The sequence below is a fragment of the Eretmochelys imbricata genome, chromosome 11 (genome assembly GCF_965152235.1).
Source record: "Eretmochelys imbricata isolate rEreImb1 chromosome 11, rEreImb1.hap1, whole genome shotgun sequence".
In the NCBI taxonomy this organism is placed as follows: domain Eukaryota; kingdom Metazoa; phylum Chordata; order Testudines; family Cheloniidae; genus Eretmochelys; species Eretmochelys imbricata.
The window spans coordinates 69,241,046-69,262,826 of NC_135582.1; the positions used below are offsets into that span (position 1 = coordinate 69,241,046).

At 49.6% G+C, this 21,781-nt stretch overlaps 1 protein-coding gene across 1 annotated transcript in view; it reads right to left on the reverse strand.

The window, feature by feature from the left end:
- Positions 1–1,913: 1,913 nt before the first annotated feature.
- The window catches only part of RAMP1 (receptor activity modifying protein 1), a 75,843-nt gene continuing 55,975 nt past the window's right edge, over positions 1,914–21,781 (reverse strand). The window contains exon 3 of the mRNA XM_077829479.1: positions 1,914–2,169. Coding sequence (XP_077685605.1) covers positions 1,914–2,169 — 256 coding nt within the window. The remainder of the gene's footprint in view (positions 2,170–21,781) is intronic.

Sequence of the window (21,781 nt, forward strand, 5' to 3'; positions counted from 1 at the left end):
ATCCTACTAACAATGAAACCAACAGCAACCTCTCTCCTTCCCACCCTCTCAATACCACTCTGTCCTTCAGTGGGAGCAGGATTGGGACCTAAATACAATTTTCGCTGGAGAAGATGTTTTGAGTTTAGAGAAAGTGAGGGACCGGGACAGAGGCTAGCAGCCTAGAGGAAGCGCAGGGCTCATTGTAACAGCCAGCTGGAGAGCTGGTGGACACAAGGAGAGCTTTCCAGGATTGAAGCTGGATTTCTATACCCTACAAATCTTGGAATAAGTCAGTTTTCCAATAATATTTTGGGGTCTCCGCACTGGCTAATGGACCGTTCGCTAGAATTAGGGGAGGAAAATGAATCAAGGAAAACAATCTGCAGGAGCAACAGTTCTGCTTCCAAGAGCTTATCCTGTTGGGGAAAAGAGCCGTGCTTTTGCTATAACTGACGGCTGTGTTCGTCCACTGTTTTGGTGCCATGTCTCACTGTGTTTTGCTCCATTGCTTCCTGCGCCTGCCCCCCCATTCAGACTGTGGCTGGACACTTAAGATGTTTGAGGACTATAAAATGTGACGCTTTCTATGGCAGCGGCTCTATGCTTGTGGAGGAAGGGAGCGTGACCGCGTGTGTGTGCGTGTGGGAGGGGGTGTTAACACTGCCTGTGAAGCTCGGAGACCATCAGAAATCTCATGAATAAGATCCTAGAGTGGAACAAACTTGCCGATAATACGATAATTACTCATGCTAACATGTGTAAAGCACCTTCCTCCTGAAGGGTGCTACAAAGAAGGAAGAATGGGCTTGTGGCGAAGGCCCCAGACTGAGCTTTAGGCTGCGTTCAGTTCAGTTTCCGCAAACTCTCTGGGTAAGTCACTGAAATCTATCTGTGCCTCAGTTCCCCGGGGGAGAATTTTTCCTTTCCCCCTCCCTCTGTTTAGATTGTAAGCTCCCCAGGGCAGGAATTGTCTCTTGTTATGTTTGCATAGTGCCTGGCACTATGGGGCCCTGATCTTGGCTGAGGTCTCTAGATATCCTTTAGATATTATGAGAAACTTTCTAACTGGTCAGAGTACTTAAGCTCTGGAACAGGCTACCAAGGGAGGTTGTGGAATCCCCATCCATGGAGGTTTTTAAGAACAAGTTGGACAAATACCTGTCAACGATGGTTTAGGTTTACTCGGTCCTGCCTCAGAGCAGGGGGCTGGATTTGATGACCTCTCATGGTCCCTTCCTGCCCTACATTTCTACAGTTCTATGAAACTATAGGAGAAATAATTTGCAAAAAACCTCTTTTAACCAAAAGTCTGGCTTCTGTGTAGCTAGGCAATGCTGCAATATTTCAGTACATTATAAGCAAAAACTGACAACAGCGGTTTGCAAAGTAATCAAGGGTTCCTTTAATTAACAACAATAGACTTCAGAAGCATTCAAGCCAAAAAACTTTGCAAGAAATAAATTATAATAATTAGATGTCTACAGAATGGTGCCTCCCCAGATCCATCCTGTGGCTGATTATTGATTAAGTGTATAAATACTAATCTTGACCTATAGATATACGTTTTCAATTAATTGGCTCATAAATGATTTTTAAAATGACCAAGTAATTGGCTTGCAAGAAGTGCTGCAGTTACTGAGAGTAATGAGAAGTGGCATTTAGTCCAAAGCATGTCATCTCTGCCTGAACAAAGGGTTGTTATACAGAGGAAATGTGTATGAGTACAGCACACCTCTCTAGTCAGGACAGTGTTAAACGTCAAGTGTGCACTGTTCTTTCTCCACATTTTGCCTTGGGGTTACAAAGCTGTTCACCAAAGCTTCCAACGTGCTGCGGATTCCACAAGGGCTCGCCGAGTCTGACAGAGAGGGATTAGTCCACGGGAAGGTAGGTCTCTCTATTGATTTACTGAGATCCTGGGGCATGCTAGCTTACACAATGCCCTCGCTCCGCTTGCTCCGCCACACCACCAGCGCCGTCATGAGCAGGGTGATGAGGATGGGGACCACAAGGAACGGGCATAGGATGTTGTTAGGTGGGTCGCGCAGAGACCTCCCAGAGAGGGAGCAGTTTTTGAAATAGTGCTTGTGAATGGCTATGAAGAACTCGTCCACCAGCTGGTTCGGCCAATAGCAATCCAGTTTCTTGGCTATCAGGATGGTGCAGTTGGTGAGCTCGCCGTAGGAGCTGGAAAAGAAGAAGAACACTAGATGGGTTCAGAGCTGTCATTCACCAAACAGAGTGAGCTAAAACACCTCTGGTTTGCTCTTCAGAGATACTCAGCACCCAAAACTCTGCCTAGCAGCAGTGGGAGATGCTTTGAAAACTGGGCCTCTCAGCTGTAGTTACACTGGACGCTATCGACCAAGCCTGAGGGCTGGATCTTGTGAGGTGAAAGGACCCTCAGCTCCCACTGGTCTTAGGAGCACGTAACAAGCCCAAGATTTGAGACTGCCGAGCTTGTGGGATCGGATGCAGTCACAGCCTGAGGTGATGAGACCACAAGAGCTTCATGCTTGATTGAGCAATAATGCTAAAATGTCAAGGAGAGAACGGTGAGGGGTATTCACTGTGCTAACTCACTCCTCAAAGGAGCACTCCAAAGGGCTTTAGAACCTGGATTTGTGAGGAAAATAAAACAGATTAGTGCTTAGAAAAAGATCAGCAAACATCAGTCGATGACATCCATAGCTCAGGGAAAAGCACCAACGGGGGTGACTGAAATGCCTTCACCATACATTACAATAGCAATCACCAGCTCTGATCCACCACTGGCTAATGAGCCCCCAAAACCACAATTCTTCATGTTGGAAGCAGACAGGATTTCACATTCACAAGAGATCCAGGCAATGAATGCAAAACTTGTGTTCCTTTTCAAGTTGTGCTGTTGTCAGGTTGGGAATGTGACGGGTTTTGGCCCTGTCACCTGATGTGCTGAGACACCACTGAGCCCATCTATTCTGGCAGCGTGGGTCCCCTTTACCTGGCCTTCCTGGGTTAGGCTCACAAGCCTCTTCCAGCCAAGCACACAGGGAGGGTCACACCCAGCTGCAGAGAGAGACAGAGATCCGCTCTGGAAAGATTCAGCCTGAGGGCTCTCCCCAACACTCTGGTGCCCACTCCTTTTAAGGGGGACAAACCCAAAGGTTTTATGAAATCCGCCCCCTCCCTCAATGTGGAGGGAGATATGCACAATGTCTTACCCCCCCCCCCGTTAGAAATTACATAAACTGGGTTATATTATAAACAAGCAATAAGTTTATTAACTACAAAAGGTGAATTTTAAGTGAATATAAGAGATAACAGACCGAACAAAGCAGATTACTGACCAAATAAAGCAAAATACGCAAGCTAAGCTGAATATACTTAACAAACAGTTTACAAAATGTAAATTCTCACCCTAAATGTTATTTTAGGCAGGTTGCAAAGCTTCTGTGGTTCAGAGTTCCAGTTATATTTCTTTTCAGACTGGACCACTGTCTCAGTCAGGACTCCCCCCCTGCCTTCCCTTCAGGCAGCTTTAGCAGTCTTTCTTCTTGGGTAGATAGGCCAGGGAGAGGAGGAGTCCTGTTTGCTTTCCTCCCCACCCTTAAATAGGATTTACATAAAGGCGGGAAACCTTTGTTTCCCAAACTTGACTCCCCCACCCCTTCCTTTCCAGTGGAAAGTTACAAGAAGTATCTCGAGGTTTTCTCTGAGCATCACTACAGTAGCCTCCACTGAGAATACCAAATCCCGCCCCAAAGAGTTATCCAAGGTGGTAAACAGCGTCATTAATCCGGAGTCGCTGGAATATGCATCAGAGCCCAGTACCAAGCGCTGTGAGGGACTGCAATCCTACTTCACCAAAAAGATCGCCCACACTGGGGAAGGCTTCTAAAACACCATGGATCACCTATACCCACCAACCAACAGCCTGCCTGCACACCCAGAGTTCAGTACATTCACTCACCAAGAAGTTCTGGACATCTTAAAGGAGTCTCGACCCAAGACTTGTGAATCCGACCTACGCCCATCCTGCCTTGTGAAAATGAATCATGAGCAACTGGTGCTACTCCTGATCGACAGAAGGTATCTTCCCTTCCTCCTTCAAACACACAATAGTCTGACCAACACTGAAGAAGCCCAACTTGGATATTTCAGTTCTAGCTAACTATGGCCCCATGTCAAACATCCCATTCCTGAGGATACAAGCAGGAGCAGACGAACTCCTAGGGGCAGATGCTGGCTTCACGCAAAGGTCTTTAGTAAGAACCACAAAGGTTAGATCATCCCTTGTCATCTTTGCCTGAGTAAGGCGGTGTGGGGAAGTAAGGCATCTCCATACCATATCTTGGGTCTGGTGTGAAGCACATCCCCTGGAAGCCAGCGGGTGGGGTGGAGCTTCATTTCTACTTGGGGAGCACAGCAATTGGCTAGGTGCAAGGGGGAGCAAACCGCACATTTGCAAGGGGTTGCAACAAGTTACTCCCTCCTCATCATCCTCTTAATCCTTCCTTCCTCCCCCACCTCATCTTCCCCCTCCCCAAAAACAACAAGAGGGAGCAAAGGTGTGTGTGCAGCCAGTGGCCCCTGGGTGGGGCAGCTGGTGCACCACCCCCTGCTCATGGCTGTGCTGAAAGGCACAATCTTGCCCCAAAGAAAGAAAAATCCAGAAAACCTAAGGGCCTAATTCTGCCCCCACCTCCCATCGTAAAGCAGAGTCCCATTGCAGAGGCAGGCCCTACTCAGCACAGGGATGGGTGGATTGGGCCCCACCATCTGAGCAGCAGAATTTCTAAACAGAATGCGTTTCAGAGTGTCCCCCAGGGGAAAGATGTAAAACAAAAGCAGCTAAATATTAACCGTTGTACCGTGCAGCATTTCAGGGAGGCTGCTACAGGGATCGGATTTTATTACTTTGACTTGTCAAACTGTGTTCTTCATTCTCTTGTTTCTTCTCCATGGCTCACAGGACAGGCCGCTCAGTGAAGATCACTGTGCGCGCTGGTGCAGGATGCAGAGCAAAATGAAGTTGTGTGGCAGATTTTCCTTTATGGCATGGCCATATTGCATTATGTCACCAATGCAAACGGGCCTTAAACCCAAAGTATCCAGCATCAGGATGGTCACCTCAACGCAAGGGTTGAGATTCTCCAGTGGTGTAGAGATTCCCAAACTTCTCTTATTGCGTACCCACTTCCAGATCTACCAGCTGCCCACATACCCGTACCCGTCTCATCACCGATACTTTGTGTGTTCTTCTTAACGCTACCTGTCTTTAACCATCTGTCCATATTTCACTGTTATGCACAGATATAGTGCGACTTATACAACCGACTGCCCCCACCCCCATGTTCTGAGCTCAGTTAGACTGGATGGTTGCTGGGCAACTGAACTTGCGCTGTATGGTGATTGGAGGTGAGGGCTCTGTATGTAAGCATCTCTGTGTATCTGTGTTCTCATTGGTACATCTTGAAGTAAATTAACTACTGTATTTTCTATAACAAATTCCCACAGAGTTTTAAAGCTTCCTCTGAGTAGCCTGTTATGAAAACGCAATAAATAAACTAAAATCCGCTATTACACAATTTCTCCTGCGTACCCCCCCAGAGATGTCTCAGGTACATGTGCCCCAGTTTGGGAACCCCTGCCCTAGGCCATTCCCTATCTGTTGCGGTATATCAGGGTAAAGGGCAGGTGTCCAATATCTGTGGCTGTAATTTTGGCTGCTTAGGGTCTGGGGCTGCTCTAATTCAGGGCAAAGGAACACAGTGCGCAGTTCAGCTGTAGTCAGGGATATGGCCCAGTAAGAATTGTAGGCTCCTCACATCCAGGCTTTTTTCCTCCATGTAAATGGGCAAGTGTGGGAAGAGCTTTTGGTTAAACACCGTTTATTGTTAATTCCACCTACTCTGCACAGGTGCCAGGTGTGACAGACATGCCGTATTTTGGGGGAACCTACTGTATTAAGCTGATGTAGCACTGGGAGCCAGGGATTGTGCGTATGATTGTGTTCGAGTGCACGGGCAGGGTTGCCACAGCTCCTTCAGGAACTAAAACGGTGGGGGCTCATTTAGATGACTCACTCACATTGTAAACACAGCGAGAGATACCACCCTCTGGGGAGGCTCACGTATATTGGTTCCAACAGGGTTTCCAGAGACTAGGAAAACGAAGAAAGGATTTTGGCTTAAAAGGGCTGTGTTTGAACTCACCCAGGGCCTTTATTTTCATCCAGCTAATGGGGAAGACCAAAGGGGGGGCGGGATTCCCAATCCTTGCAGAATGGTTGGAAGGACCTTGGCCTGCCTTTTAGGGCCCCATAACACTAACGGGTGACCTCTGGTAAGTTTTCAGCATGGATATACGGTATATTGTTTTTATGTTTTCTCTGTAATGCTTTCATCTTAAGAATAAGCGTGCTTGCTTAGAAAGGGCTGTGTGCTAGCTTGTAACTGCTGGCATTACACTGTTGATTGCCCTCAGAGAGAAAGCAAAGCATGGGAACTGGTGTTTAGGCAGACTGGCTTGCTGGGGATATCTCCGTGTAAAGCAGGGGACTGTGTGTGAAGCCTTAAAACCCCAGTCGAGAGAGAGAGAGGTGGGTCTCTGCTCAAGAGAGGTGACGGCTGGAAGCCGGTAACCCTAAGTGAGTGCCCTTGAGGGACCACAGAGGGGATATACAGGTGCAGTTACCCTGAAACTGCGACACCAGGAACTGCCACATTTGCATACCACACTCAGAAGGAAGAAATTATAGGAGTGACGTCAAGCTGTGGCCAATTGGTGCTGCCCAGTAAGATGGTGACAGCTGGGGTGAATAATTAGAAGTGAGTGAAACAGTTCACACAAAATAAACCTGACCTAACCATTGCCCAGCCAGCACACCAAAATCAAATCCATCTTTTTCTGAGTGTCAAGAGATAACTTTTGTTTTCATTTCCCCTGCACTTTGTGGTCAGGACTGGAGGCAAAAGTATCCCTATAGGACAAACTCCCATGGTAGCTCAGACCACACAAGTGACAGGAAGTACTGGAAATCTTCTAGAGTCACCTGTTCTCACAACACCTCAATTCTACAACCCAGAGAGGTTCAGGTGAACATCCAAATTCCTGCTTATTTTCACCTCACCCCTAGACCTTTTGAGATCTGTTCAGCACTGGGTATGGTGCCATCTCTCAGAGTTGCATCTGGTGGCAACAAAAATGTCATCCAAGTGGGGAGCCCCCAGCCCACCCAAAGGCATCTCCAGCACACCCTGAGGCTGTAAGTGATCTGAAATTTGGAAACCACATACTGGCCTACGTCTGAGGGGACTTCAACCACTTCTGACTGCTAGTAAAGGATAGAATTTTCAAAGCCCAGTCCCTCACAGTCAGACCACAATTGTAACAGTGATACTGCACCCACTCACTTTCTGTTCTTTAAACCATGGAGGCCTATGGGCCTCCTCAGAGGCTATATTTCTGTGTGCCTATTGCTGTGAGAGGATTATCAATGTGGCTTTTGTACTGAAATTACGCTGTAGGTGTCCAGTTCTCTGATCGCTGAAGGAGCATGCCGAGAACTGCCACACTGGAGGATGGATGAATAAAAGGATACCTGAGTCAGAGGGCTACAATCAATTCTGAAAACTTTGGCGTAGTTCCTGTTGCTTGGAAACCATTTCCTTTTCTTTGTTGGCCCATATCCTTAATAGATGATATATTTGGAGTCTAGCTGCAAGGCAGTTCAAAAAAGAAGAAGAAAAGCTTGGGGGGAAAAAACCCTCGCAAAGTGAAAAATGCAGCAGTTGCATAGAAACTCAGACTGATTGTGTCTTCCACCTAACCCCTCATGTTTAATCATTTGGGATCTCTTTGTACGTAGACTACTTCAGTTTGCCATTTCCAAAGGTTAAGTGCAAGGCATCCGCTTTGCTGTATTTACCCACACACGTTAACAGAAACTTTTGGTTGACTTTGCTGTAGTTGAACTCATCAGTGGGAACACGTGCCTGTCTAGGCCTGCTGGAGGAAGGGTCTCTATATACGGGCACGTTCATCAATTGAGCATTGCCTATTAGTTATTTACAGGACCGTGTGTCTACTGCACTCTTACAAATGGCCTCGTAATATATCCGTTTGCCAGGATGCTAAACGCATCTCTGTGCCTCCTTGTAACTCCCTGTAAATGGCCATTTTCCTGCTATCTTCTGCTCCTCAGCTTGTCCATTCATCATTCTTCCTTCTTTCTCTAGGACTGTTTGTTTCCCCACCATGGGGGAGGGATAGCTCAGTGCTTTGAGCAGTGGCCTGCTAAACCCAGAGTTCTGAGTTCAATCCTTGAGGGGGCCATTTGGGATCTGGGGTAAAAATTGGGGATTGGTCCTGCTTTGAGCAGGGGGTTGGACTAGATGACCTTCTGAGGTCCCTTCTAACCCTGATAGTCTATGAAGCTGAGGGGGTTTACTGAGCCTGCTCCCAAGCTGCTTTCTTGCAAAGGAAAGAATGAGAAACATCAAGAGGGAGATCTTTTACTATGCATGACAACCGCAATGAAGCTAAGTCACCTCTCCCACGGGAACTGCAGCAAAGCACTGTTTTAAGGGTAGTATCCTGCCAGCTCAGTCATCCAAAGGTCTGAAGCTCTCTCTCTTGTAGGACTTAGCAGATACACATGGCAATTGCCTTTGTGGTTTAGTAGCTGAGCAGAGGGGGTATATTCCTGCCCCTCACAGCCATAATCCCTGCAGAAGCAGATCTCTGCCCCTGCATGTTTTAGGAGCTTCACTTCAGTTTTAAAACCATCCCTAAGCAGAAGCACATCCCATATCTATAGCATGACAACAGCAAAAAGTTGAGTATATTTTGCCAGATTTGCCATGCAGGAAAAAAACGGTTACTCACTTTCTTGTAACTGTTCATGTCCATTCCAATCAGGTGTGTGCGCACGCGGGTGCAGGGCAGCCGGAAAACTTCCCCTCCGACAAAGGGGAAGGAGGGTGGGTATTGGACTGGAACAGCTTCGTTCTCTTGATGTAGAAGGGTAGCGGCCTGCAGCCATCCAATGAGTGAAACTTTTGGTCCCTGCCGCTTGAGCATGGCTTAGGGTAGAATACAGGGAGGACAATGTCCTGGTTTATTTGAAACTGGGAGACAACCTTCAGGAGAAAAGCCGGGTGAGGCTTGAGCTGAACCTTGTCCACAGTGTAAGGAGGTTCTGATGTTAGGGCCTTGACCTCAGACACCCTCCTGGCTGAGGTTATCGCTACCAGAAACACCACCTTGTAGGAGAGAGAGAGCAGGGAGCTCGTTGCCAAAGGTTCAAAGGGCAGACCCCCCGTGAGTCTGGAAAGGATCAGATTGAGGTCTGCCCCTTTTCCTCGTGCAATTCGTTTCCCTTCCTCCACCAGTGCAGAGAATTCCACACGGGAGTCCTGCGGCGGCAGCAGCTCCACAAACTTGGCCATCATGCCACAGATGTTATATGAGTATCTGCTCACGACGGCCTGCTGGTTCGAAACACAGAGCTGCAGCTCCTCAAGTGGAGTAGACCTTTCTCCCAAATAGGTCTAGTTTTTTAGCATCCCTGTTTTTAGGGGAGAGCCCCTAGTAGCCCCGGTGCTCGCACTGATTAGCAGCATCAACCAGCAGGGAATCGGAGAGGGGAGGGAGGTATACAAGTGTTCGTATCCTTTTGAGGGAACAAAGTGCCGCCTTTCATTTCTCTTGGCCAGAGGGGGCAGAGAGGCCAGGGTCTTCCACAAGATCTTTGTGGTCTCAGCAATGGTCTTAATTAATGGCAGGGCAATGCAGATGGGCCTGGAGTGGGCGAGGATGTCTACCATAGGGTCAGCATCCTCTACCACCTCCTCTGCCTAGATACCCAAGTTCTGGGCCACCCGTTGCAGCAGCCGTTGTGGGACCCTGTTGTTCTCCAAGGCCGGGGCCATCCGTGTCCCTTCCATGGTCTCATCTGGGGTTGGATTGTGGCTGGAGTGCTGCCTCCATGAGAAGGATCTTGAGCCTATGCTCCTGGTCTTTTATAGTCCTAGGGCAAAACCCTTTGCAAATTCTGCACCTCTCCTTCTGGTGGCTCTCCCCGTGACACTGCAGACAGGAAGAGGCTGGGTCGCTCTTAGGCATAAATTTTTCACAGTCGTCGCAGAGTTTGAACCCTGGGGACTGGGGCATATCCCAGTGCCGGGGGAGCATTGTTGAGGGTTGGGAGGGACCCCTGAAAGGAAACTTATAACTTAACTACTAATGCTAAACTAACACTAGTAAACTACCGAGAACTAACTATGGCAGGAGAGAACTGAGGGGGTGCCAGGTCGGCAGGGCAAGAAAAAAGATTTCCAGCTGCTGTGCACACGCACACACCTGATTGGAATAGACATGAACAGCCACTCGAGGGAGAACTCTACATTGGAAGGAGGATTTCCCAACTCTCAGAACCCGCTTTGCTTTGTTAAATGGTCTCCCCTGTATGCACTGACATACGTATATACGCGGCATACGTGTGTGTGTACACCAGGGGTCGGCAACCTATGGCACGCGTCCCAACGACGGCACGCAAGCCAATTTTTAATGGCATGCTGCTGCCTGCCGGGTCCCAGCCGCTGGCCCCGCTTAGCCCACTGCCGGATCCCGGCAGCCAGCAGAGAGCCATGAAAAATCCTGCCCGCCCTGGCCCGCTCTTCTCCGCACCCCCAACTGCGGGGGCAGGGTGAAGAAGCTTGGTCCTGCCGGCTGCTGCTGCTGCAGGGCAGGCAAGGTCCCCCCTCCCCCACCTCTTCCCCCGCCCGGCTGGGTTCCTGCCCCTCCTCCTCCTCCTCCTCTCCCTGCTGCCGATCAGCTGATGGCCCTTGTGCGGGAGGGGGAGAAGCGGAGCCGCAGCGCGCTCGCTGCTCCGGGGAGGAGGTGGAGATGAGGTGGGGACGGGGCTGTGGGGAAGGGGGGTGGAATCAGGGCATATCCCCTCCAGCCCCCTGCCGTGAGCCGCTCTGGGCAGGGGGCTGGGAGCACCCCCTCACACACACCCAGCCCCCTGCCCTGATCCCTGCACCCCCCTCACACACCCCAGCCTCCTGCCCTGACCCCTGCACCTCCCATGGCCCCAGCCCTGACTCCAGTACCCCATGTCCAGACTCTTGCACACACACCCCATTCCCACCCCCACCCTGAGCACCAAACAGGAGCTCCTGAACCCTCCCACATTCCCACCTGCACCCCTCACACCAAATGGGAGCTGCCCAGATAAGCACTCCACACCCAAACCTCTTGCCCCAAACCTGACCCTCCACCCTCATTCTAGCTCCTGGCCAGACCCTGCACCCCAACCCCCAGCCTGCTCCTTCACCCCCAGCCCTGTGCTCAGTGCACTCCCACCCTCAGCTCAGTGCAGAGAGAGAGAGAGAGAGAGAGAGAGGGAGGAAGAGAATGGGCTAGAACCAGGGAGAAGGTAGGTACCCACTCTATGTGGCAGGGCCGGGACTGGCAGCGGGCTGAGCGGGGCCGGCAGCCGGGACCCTGGCTGGCAGGAGGTGGCGGACTGAACCCCAGACCGGCAGCGGGCTGAGCGGGGCCGGCAGCCGGGACCCTGGCTGGCAGGAGGTGGCGGACTGAACCCCAGACCGGCAGCGGGCTGAGCGGCTCAGCCCGCTGCCGGTCTGGGGTCCTGGCCGCCGGCCCCGCTCAGCTCGCTGCCGGTCTGGGGTCCCGGCCGACATCCCCTGCCGGCCTAGGTGAACAGAACCCCAGGCTGGCAGCGGGCTGAGCGGGCCAAGCGGGCCAGCAGCATAAGATCAGCATTTTAATTTAATTTTAAATGAAGCTTCTTAACCTTTTTAAAAACCTTGTTTACTTTACATACGACAATAGTTTAGTTATATAATATATATGTAACCCTTCTGCCCATCAGAGTTGGCAGCAACAAGGGCCAGGTTCAGTATCTAGGGGTTCCATTCTAATAACACAATGCAAACCGGCTCAAGCCCCCACCCAGTGACCTGGGACAAATATATACCACCCCCGCTGGGCGCCTCCAAGAGGCAATACTTCCCCTCTCGCAAGCACATAGTCTGAGTGTAGCAAAAGCCTTTTAATAACAGAGAGAAACAATGTGGCATTATGTTGGGGAAACATCACCAACAGGATTCATAACACAACCCATGAGCAAAAAAAAACCCACCCCAGGCAAATTGGGGCATGCCCTTTTCCCTTTGGTTCTTGAGTCCAGCAACCCCAAATCACCCAAAGTCCCAAAAGTCCAATGCCCCAAAAGTCTCTGTCCCTGGTCAGGGCAGCCCCAGAGTTCGAAAGTTTATCTGCGGAGCTTTACCTCCCAACCTGGGTGGAAATGGGACGGGGGTAAGAGGCACCTTACATGATCTGAAGCTGACCGCCCCATAGCTCCATAGCGGCACTCCGCTCCGCCAGCCGCCCCACAAACTCCTTCGCTCCGCTGCGCTCCGCTCCGCCAGCCGCCCCACGAACTCCTTCGCTCCGCTGCGCTCCGCTCCGCCAGCTGCCCCACGAACTCCTTCGCTCCGCTGCGCTCCGCTCCGCCAGCCGCCCCACGAACTCCTTCGCTCCGCTGCGCTCCGCTCCGCCAGCCGCCCCACAAACTCCTGCGCTCCGCTGCGCTCCGCTCCGCCAGCCGCCCCACGAACTCCTGCGCTCCGCTGCGCTCCGCTCCGCCAGCCGCCCCACGAACTCCTGCGCTCCGCTCCGCCAGCCGCCCCACGAACTCCTGCGCTCCGCTCCGCTCCGCCAGCCGCCCCACGAACTCCTTCGCTCAGCTCCACAACCCACAAGCAGCTCCTGCCATCCACACACTGCTCCGCGTCGAACTGCTTCACCAGCCGTCCCGCAAACTGCTCCACAATATATCTTCAGGCCCCCCCACTACTTAACACAACACTCAGTGATTTCAGCTCTTAGGTGAATTCAGCTGGTAGCAGGGGAGCCCCAGTGCTGGTGCACTGTCAGCCCAAAGTGAGCTCAGCAGCCTATAACTAGACTTCTAATGAAATCAAAATTAGCTCTGATATTCCACAGTGGAGAGAGGAGGAAGTGCAATTAGCATGTAAGGCCCTCACCAAGGGGCCCATGCCACCAAGTATTAATACTTGTCCCTAGCCTCTCTCCATTCACACAGTTTTGGAACCCATGACCCTTGCCTAGTGAGTGCTACTTAGTTGATGGTGAATCCCTCCATCATAACAAAAGGCCACGTACAGTTCCAAGCACAGTTCCCATAATCAGGATAATAACAATTTATTCTTCCTGCCCCAATAACAGAGACACTGGGGATCCCACAGCAGCCAAAGTGACCATTTGGGCAGCTATGGTCTCATTCTAGGCGTGGTGGGTGTGCCTATGCAAATGAGATCGGCCCCTGAAGTTCTTTTCCACAACTTGCCACACCTCACCACCAGATGTCAGGGTGGAGCTCATCCTGACACTGCTTACATATAGACTTATAGAGAGACCTTCTAAAACACGTTAAAACGTATCACTGGCACGCGAAACCTTAAATGAAAATGAATAAATGAAGACTCGGCCCACCACTTCTGAAAGGTTGCTGACCCCTGGTGTACACAGTATACGAGTCTGTTCCAATGTCCATTGAAAACAACGATAAAAAGCCCATTGACTGCAATGGGGGCAAATTGGGTCCTTCGAAACTAATAGTCGGAAATACCTCTTCATATAAATGCTGTTCTCCATATCATTGGCAGAATTTTATTTACGGCCTGATCCAAAGGCCACTGAATTCAATGGAAAGATACCCATAGACACTGATGAGCTTTGGATTGGGCTTTTTAGACTGCCCCTTGCCCTTTAAATCCTTTTTTTAAAAAAAAGGACTCTTCTCACACCACTCAGTTATTTTCCTTTTGCAATCAACTCAAAGCAGCAGTGCTGTGGGGTCCCCATTTCTGAACAAAGCTAGCCAGAAGATTGCCAGCCTACTGTCATTTTCACAGTAGCTCCCCTTTCATCTTACAAATCCAGCAATTTAAACCACCAGGCCTTGAGGCAGACTGTGTACTATGTTCTGCAGCTCTGAGCATACCACTCACCACCCCCCGTTCATAGCTCTGAGGGTCAGTCCGACACCACAGCCAGCCCCAGAGACAAAATGCCCCAGCCCCAGAGACAAAATGGAGGGAAGGAAGCTATAAATACTAACAAATGTCTGCCCAGTAATTTACCTTTTTCAGAATGCTTTAAAACAGTGTTTCTCAAACTGTGGTCCGTGGACCCCTGGAGGGGGGTCCACTGGCCCAGCTGATCAGCTCCTCCCCTTCCCTCCCTCAACCCCTCCCTCCCAGTGCCTCCTGCATGCCGCTGAACAGCTGTGCAGGAGAGAGGGGGCGGAGCAGGAACCGGGTGCGCTCAGGGATGGAAGAGGTGGGAAAAAGGAGGGGCAGGGGTGGAAAGAGATGGAACGGGGGTATGTCCTTGGGGGAAGGGGTGGAGTGGGGGCAGGGCTTGGGGCTGAGTGAGGGACTTGGGGGTCCATGAAAAATTATAAATCAAAATGGGGTCCTCAGCTGGCTAAAGTTTGGGAACCGCTGCTTTAAAAGACACCAACCAATTGCATTATCCTTGCAACTCCCTCCCTTCTCCATTTCACTGGAGCACAGAGAGTTCAAGTAACCTGCACAAGAGCACAAGATGAGTCCGTGGCAGAGCGGAGTTTGGAATGCAAGAGTAGAGCTGGAAAAAGAGACACGTTCTTCCATGAAAATGTTCGCATGATATTCTTCCTGTGTTCTGACCAGCTCTACAGCGATAGCTGGCTCGTGGCCACATTGCTTTTCCAACACACTTTCAACAAGTTCATTTTCCCCTCCTCTCATACCTGTAAGTTGGTAATAAGTGCTGCTTTACAATCATCTTGCAAAATTCTGAACTATAAACAATAAAAGGAGTATGTAACAACACCAAATTTTATATAATATACGCCCCCCCCCTATATTAGAATATGTATCTATCTGTTCCTGCATATTTTAATCTAAAAATGCCTAACACGGATGGTGTAAATATTAACTATATGGGATGGGGTTTTTAAGAGCGCTCGGCATGTTCCTAACTGTGCTCCCATTAAAGCCAGCAGGAGCTATACCAGTGATTTCAGCAGGTGCAGAGTTAGGCCAATGTTGTTTCAAAATCCCACTCGCAGTTGTTAGGTGTGCTGTATAGAGACAACGAGATAGGAGCCCGAATCACGGAGACTAAAATGGCACCATCCTTTGACAAGCGTTAGGAATCTGAGGGACAAAGGATTCCGTTTTGCAGGGCTGTGGAAAGCTGCTGCTTTCCTGGCTGCCACACTGGATTTGCTCTGCCCACGGGGCCCACTTCTGAAGCTTTTAAAAACTTTATTTTTGCACTAAAAACACTATTGTGCATTTAAGTGAAAAATTTAAAGGCTTCAAAGCATCCACAGATTTGCTCCTCAAAAAGGGTGAAGTCAGGTAGCCCTGACTCCATGGGTACGATTAGAAAACATAAGCAATAGACTGGCCTTCACGAGCAAAATATGATGCTTTTAAAATAGCTAGTCGGGGAGGCCCTCCTCCGTGGCATGAATTCGTAATAGAAGCTGCAAGTGGTTTGGTGGCGATTTAAGGGTAAATCCACAAAGGGGACTTGGACTCAGCCTTGTAACACCTAACTTTTAGACATTCTGCGGCCTAGCGAAAGCCACAGCACCAAATTAGGAACCCAGACTCCTGTGCAATCTAGAGAGAGAGCTAGGTGCTTAAGCCTGGGCAAGCTGATGGGGAGCTGCCTAAGCTAACCAATAAGAAATGCTAAGGAGAGGGGTGTGGCTTAGGTATGCCTATAAGAGCAGGTCCTGTAGGTGAGACAGGTGGGGAATGCCAAGTTTAAGGATTCTCCTGAGACTTTGGCATGAGCCAAGGTGCCAGGGGTCAGGACTGAGGAGGCTGTGTGCACATGCCCACTTGCAGAAATTTAGAGGACTTTACGACCCAAAGTGTAGGCACCCGGGTAATTCAGATGCCTACAGGGGGTTAGGCAACAATTGAGCGGGGTTTTGAGGATCTAAGCTTTGGATTAGGTGACCAAAGTGGCATTTGGTTGCCTAAATCCCTTTCTGGATCTAGCCCTTAGTGGCTCTTGCATTGCCAGGCTTTCCATACTGAATGCGAATGCACTGGCCTGCAGAGACAATTTGACGATAACCATGCAGGGATGTACAGTTAGACTGTGTGAAACTCTGCAGGGCACCAGAGCAACAGCATCAATATACCCAGACGCCCTACACTCCATGTCTTGTAGAAAATAATGAACCTTCCTGCCTTTCCCACAAAAGACCCAGGGAAATAGTAAAGTGAGATAGTTGATGCCTCTGATCACTTTAATTCTACATATGATGCAAAGGCTCAAAAAAACATGCAGTGCCCATAATCTTAAACCCTGATGCAATTATATGACCCAGGAGAGCAAATGCTACAAATAGCCAACAGTGGTTGGCTGAGCTTACGTAGGTAAACAAGCCCCTGTCTAAGTGTTACGTGATAACCCTCTGGGTAAATCTATACTGCAATAAAAAGCCCATAGCACTGTGTCCCAGAGCCCATGTCAGCTGGGTCAGGCTTGCGGAGCTAAAAATTAATGTAGATGTTTGGGCTCAGGTTGGAACCCAGGATCTAAGACTCTTCCCCACTCGCAGGGTCTCAGAACCTCAGGCTCCAGCCCAAGCCCAAACATCTACACTGCTATTTTATAGCCCCGCGAGCCCGAGTCAGCTGACCCGTGGCCATGCCATGGTGTTTTATTGCAGCGTAGATGCACCTTTTGAGTACAGGGCACTGACTTCTGGAAGGGCAGAGAAGGTCTTTGGTGAGATATTCTGAGTCCAACGTGTCGGGTGTTTGCTGAGTTCACAAAGCTGAGGACAGTGCTTAGCCCTTGTGGAAGCCAATCCGGCTGATGGATAACAAAGTTGCAGTCACTGCATTTCCTTTAGTCAGGCCAGTACACCCTCCCATTTGATGTGAACTTCTGATCCGTTCTGGTTTATTTACATAAGGTACTAGCTGGCCCTTGGAAAAGATGTAGCCATAGGTGCTGGAAGTAGGGGTGCTGGGGCTGTGGGGACGCCCCTTGACTTGAAGTGGTTTCCATCATATGCAGGGTTTACAGTTTGGTTCAATGTCTCGCAGCACCTCCACTGGACAAACTGTTCCAGCACCCATGGATGTAGTAGGCCATTTGCTCATCCTCACTCCTCTGCAGGTAGGCACCATAACTATATATATGCACACAGTGTATGTGTATAATAAAACCAACAACAATTGTAATTATTAATGCCAGGATCTACGAAATGCTGCAACCCTCATTGAAATCAACAAGACTCTGAAGCCGCCTTTGGCCAATGCTAATACGTTTAATGCAATAGGCAAGTAGATGTACATTGGTTTCCCACATTTGCTACTGAATTTGCTCACGAAGGAAGCCAAGTAATCAAGCTGTAATCAAAAGCATTTTGTCTAAGAGCTAGGGGGTCCGAGTCATACCCTGTTGAAATCCAATGGGAGCCGTACCAGTCTAAATCCAGGTTTCAGAGTAGCAGCCGTGTTAGTCTGTATCCTCAAAAAGAAAAGGAGGACTTGTGGCACCTTAGAGACTAACAAATTTATTTGAGCATAAGCTTTCATGAGCTACAGCTCACTTCATTGGATGCACACATTCTTACTTAACCTGAATTCCCATTGGAGTTTTGCCTGCAGCAGGACCGAGTAAAAGCTTCCTAAGGAGTTCAGGACTTGGCTTTAAATAAATATTCATGTGAATGTTACAACCACATGTATGTGACAACCAACCTTCTTTATTTGCATTGCCACTGAATTAGGTTTGCAAATGTGAAATCCCAGAGTCCCACTGGACATGGCTAACATCCGTATATTTTTCCAAACACATGGCCAAATTCTGTCCTTAGGTGTGTTTAAAACCCACCACTGCAGGTAGGGGGAGTTGTGTGTGCACTTTCATGTTTAGAACTTATCCAACTATATTTACATACTTGTAAGTCACAGATCGCAATTTAGTTACCGTATCATTTGCAATGGAATTACGGAAATTCCATCCCCTGCGATCTACAATTTGTACTTTCTATTTCATAGTACATGTTTTAATGGCTAAAATGCTGGGCGTGTGTCACACCCATCTAGCCATCAGCTGGTCAGTGCAAACCAACTCCTTTTTGCCAGCCTGTTCAGAACCAACCTGAGTATCCCAGTCCTCCATCACAACGCTCCTGAATAGGGATGGGGGAGGCTATTGGACCAGTTTTCTTCCATTTGAGAATCTGGCCGCAATACCCAATCCAGGAGAATGAAAATTTTCCAAACTGGTCTTTGGCAGGACAACAGCAAGCAGCAGTGACTGACTTCAAGTCCTTTTAAGCAGCAGCCATAAATTCTCCAAGCACCATTTCACAAATGAGAGCTCTCCCCAAAAGAACCATGCTGTGAGCTAATTCTTCTTTCGAAACAACAAACGCTGGCAGAGAGACACAGCTTCTTCTTCAGCAGACTATAAATTGCCAATTTAAAAACCAGTGGCTTTCAATTGTTTTAAAATTCTGAAGCAGTCCAAGTGCTGAAACCAGAATGTCTTTCCATGAGCTCCCACGGGCATTCTTGGCCATTCTTAGTAACCTGACTGCATAGGATCCAGGGAGGAATTGCTAAATTTGAAAATTGAAACTTTAGCACTAGCGAGTGAAGTGTCTCACAGTATTACATTATTTTTCAAAAGCCATATCCTGCCACTCTATTTGGGGATAACACTATGCAGACACATTTTAGAAAATGGGCAGCACTGATTGGCTAAATAAGGTTCTATCCCTTAGCATTATGGGATAACCATACCCTTGGGCCCTTACTTCAACTTCTGGTTTTTCTCACTTAGTTACAGCATTTTCAGAGTGTAATAAACCATGTCCCCTGGAGGCGCTGTTAGAGAAAAGCATAGTTCCAGTATTGACAGCCAAAAGTGTAAGTTGGGCACCAAGAAAAAAAAACCCAAAAAATCACCACTTTCCTGTTTAACTTAACAAGATCCAGCTACCTCAATATCTGCAGTAGTGCACTTTAATTCCCTATGCTTACTGACTGCATGTAGTTAGTTCATTATCTAAGGCAATTAACAATTTTTATAGTACCACCAATATATATAGGCACACAGAGTATATGAAACACATACTCTGTGCGGTGATACAAAGTTTTTACAAGCCTCGGGTTAGAATATTTCAAATGAGTACTGTGACAAAGCTCTGTCCTTGCCTCCGTGGGTCCCACATTTCCTGGCAGATTTCGCTAGCCTCAGAGGCTCACTGTGACCCTCCACGTAATCCTTCTCTCTCTAGAGACAAGAGTCACAGTCTACTGAGCCATTTTCATCATAAGCCAGCAAGGGAGGTGAGGAGAAGTTATCCTTCCTTGCACAGTCTCTGTTGTTTCCCAGTCTCAGTGATTAATCAGGGGGCAAAGGCCGGGGGGGGGGGGAGCCTGGGCTCACCCTCTACTCCGGGCTCCAGCCCAGGGACCCTAATAGTATCAGCTATGGTAGCTGACCTTTTAGAAACATGACATATACAATTCCCTGGGCTACTTCCCCCACAGCAGCCCTCACTTCCTCAAGCTCCACTTCACCCTTACCTCAGGGCCTCCTTCCTTGTGCCTGTTATGGTGTGTACTGCTCAGCCTCTCCAACAGCGCAACTTCCTCCCACAGCTCCTGATGTGCACACCCTCCTGACTGACTGGGAGGCTTTTAACTAGTTTCAGCCAGCCCCTGATTGGCTTCAGGTGTCCCAATCAACCTAGCCTTCTCCCTGCCTTCTGGAAAGTTCTTAATTGGCCCCAGGTGTCTTAATTGACCTGGAGCAGCTGCCATTTCACTTATCCTGGTACCAGGGATTTGTTTAGCCTGAAGCGAATATATCTATCTCCCACTACTTTTCTATAGCCATCTGGCCTTGCCCTGTCACAGTACCAATAAACCTTTTATTTATTTTATATATTCCACGGCACCAAGTATTCAGCACTTGCTGCATACGTTACAAAAATACTATTTTAGGGATGCTTCATTAAAAAGTGATGGGACCATATTTTGTGTCCCTCCACATTTAAACCAAGCTGCCTTAGTTTCCATGACTGCTATTTATATACATAATCCTACAGCTTTAAAGCTGGGTTTCTCAGGACGCACCAGAGCTAAAAGCAAGGGCTGTATATCTGTGTCCCCTTTCTAGCTTCCCAGTCCCTCCATCCCAACCCTCCCACTTACAGCTCTGCAGGGCCATAAAGTATCTGACCTCAAATCCTGTCACTGGGCCAAGAGCAAACGTTGCCTATTCTGGACAGGTGCCATTGTGAGGGTGAAATTCCATATTTGGGGGAGGGGGAATTGTGAAATATTTCTCTCTCTGAGGCTTCTCAGAGATTTGAAATACTAGAAGCAGTCCCGACAGAGAGGGATTACTGGGCAGAGTAAAATGAAGGGATGAAAGACATTTATGTATTTAAATATTCAGTAGGTACATCAGTTTAAGATGGGAATTAAAAAAAAATTACTTCCTATCCAACTAATCCGGGTTCACTTGCCTTGTATTTCTGATTTCAGAAGCCTGTTAGTTCTTGGTTCATCCAAGAGAAATGGCGCAGAGAAGACGTAAATTTCTAAATGGAAACCCGAGGGGGGAAAAGGGAACATTTTATGATTCACTTCACAAATATTTACTTAAGCCTCACATCACCTCCCTAAGGCAGTTAAATATCATTAGCCCTATTTTGCAGGTGAGAAACCTGAGTCTCAGAAAGGCTAACTGATTAGCCGGAGGGCACAAAACCATTGTTGGAAGGTGCTATAGCTAAGGCTGCGAGTCTGTCGCAGAGGTCACGGAAGCAGGCCTGTCAATGGGGGGTGCAATGGGGGCAACCGCCCAGGGTCCAGGCTATTTAAAAGAGCCCAGGGGTCCCCGCGCGCCACCACCAGAGCAGCAGAGCTAGGCTTCCTGCCTGCCCTCGCACCGCGCCACTCCCAGAAGCGGCCAACATCCCTGTGCCCCTGGGGAGGGGGTCTCCGCATGCTGCCCCCGCCCTGAGCGCTGACTCCACAGCTCCCATTGGCTGGGAACTGCAGCCAATGGGAGCTGCGGGGGCGGTGCCTTCATGCAGCAGCACGCGGAGACCCCCTGTGCCCCCTGCCTAGGAGCTGCTGCCAGAGGGGTGCGCTGGTCGCTTTCGGGAGCCGCCCAAGGTAAGCGCTGACCCCCTGCTGCGTCCCAACCCCCTGCCCCAGCCTAGAGCCCACACCGCCTCCCACACCGAAACTCCCTCCCAGAGTCTGCACCCCTCACCCCCCGTACCCAAACTCCCTCCCAGAACCCGCACCCCGAACTCCCATGCACCCAAACTCCCTCCCAGAGCCTGACCCCACACCTCAACTTCCTGCCCCAGCCTGGTGAAAGTGAGTGAGGGTGCAGCAGAGTGAGCGACAGAGGGAGGGGGGATGGAGTGAGCAGCGCTTGTGGCGGGAGCAGCACGTGGAGCCCCCTGGGCTCATCTGCCACCTAGGAGCTGCAGGGACACGGAGCCGGGTAGGGAGCCCCTGCCAGCCCTGCCTACCTCCTGGGCTGCGCGCCACTGCCCACTCCCCCTCCCCGCCCCAGCGGGGGTCCTGGGCCACCTCCTGCAGCACTCACAGCGCCACTGGATTTCCCCCCCCCCCCCCGAGCACCCGCGGCCCTCCGCCCAAGTTTTAGTCACAGATATTTTTAGTAAAAG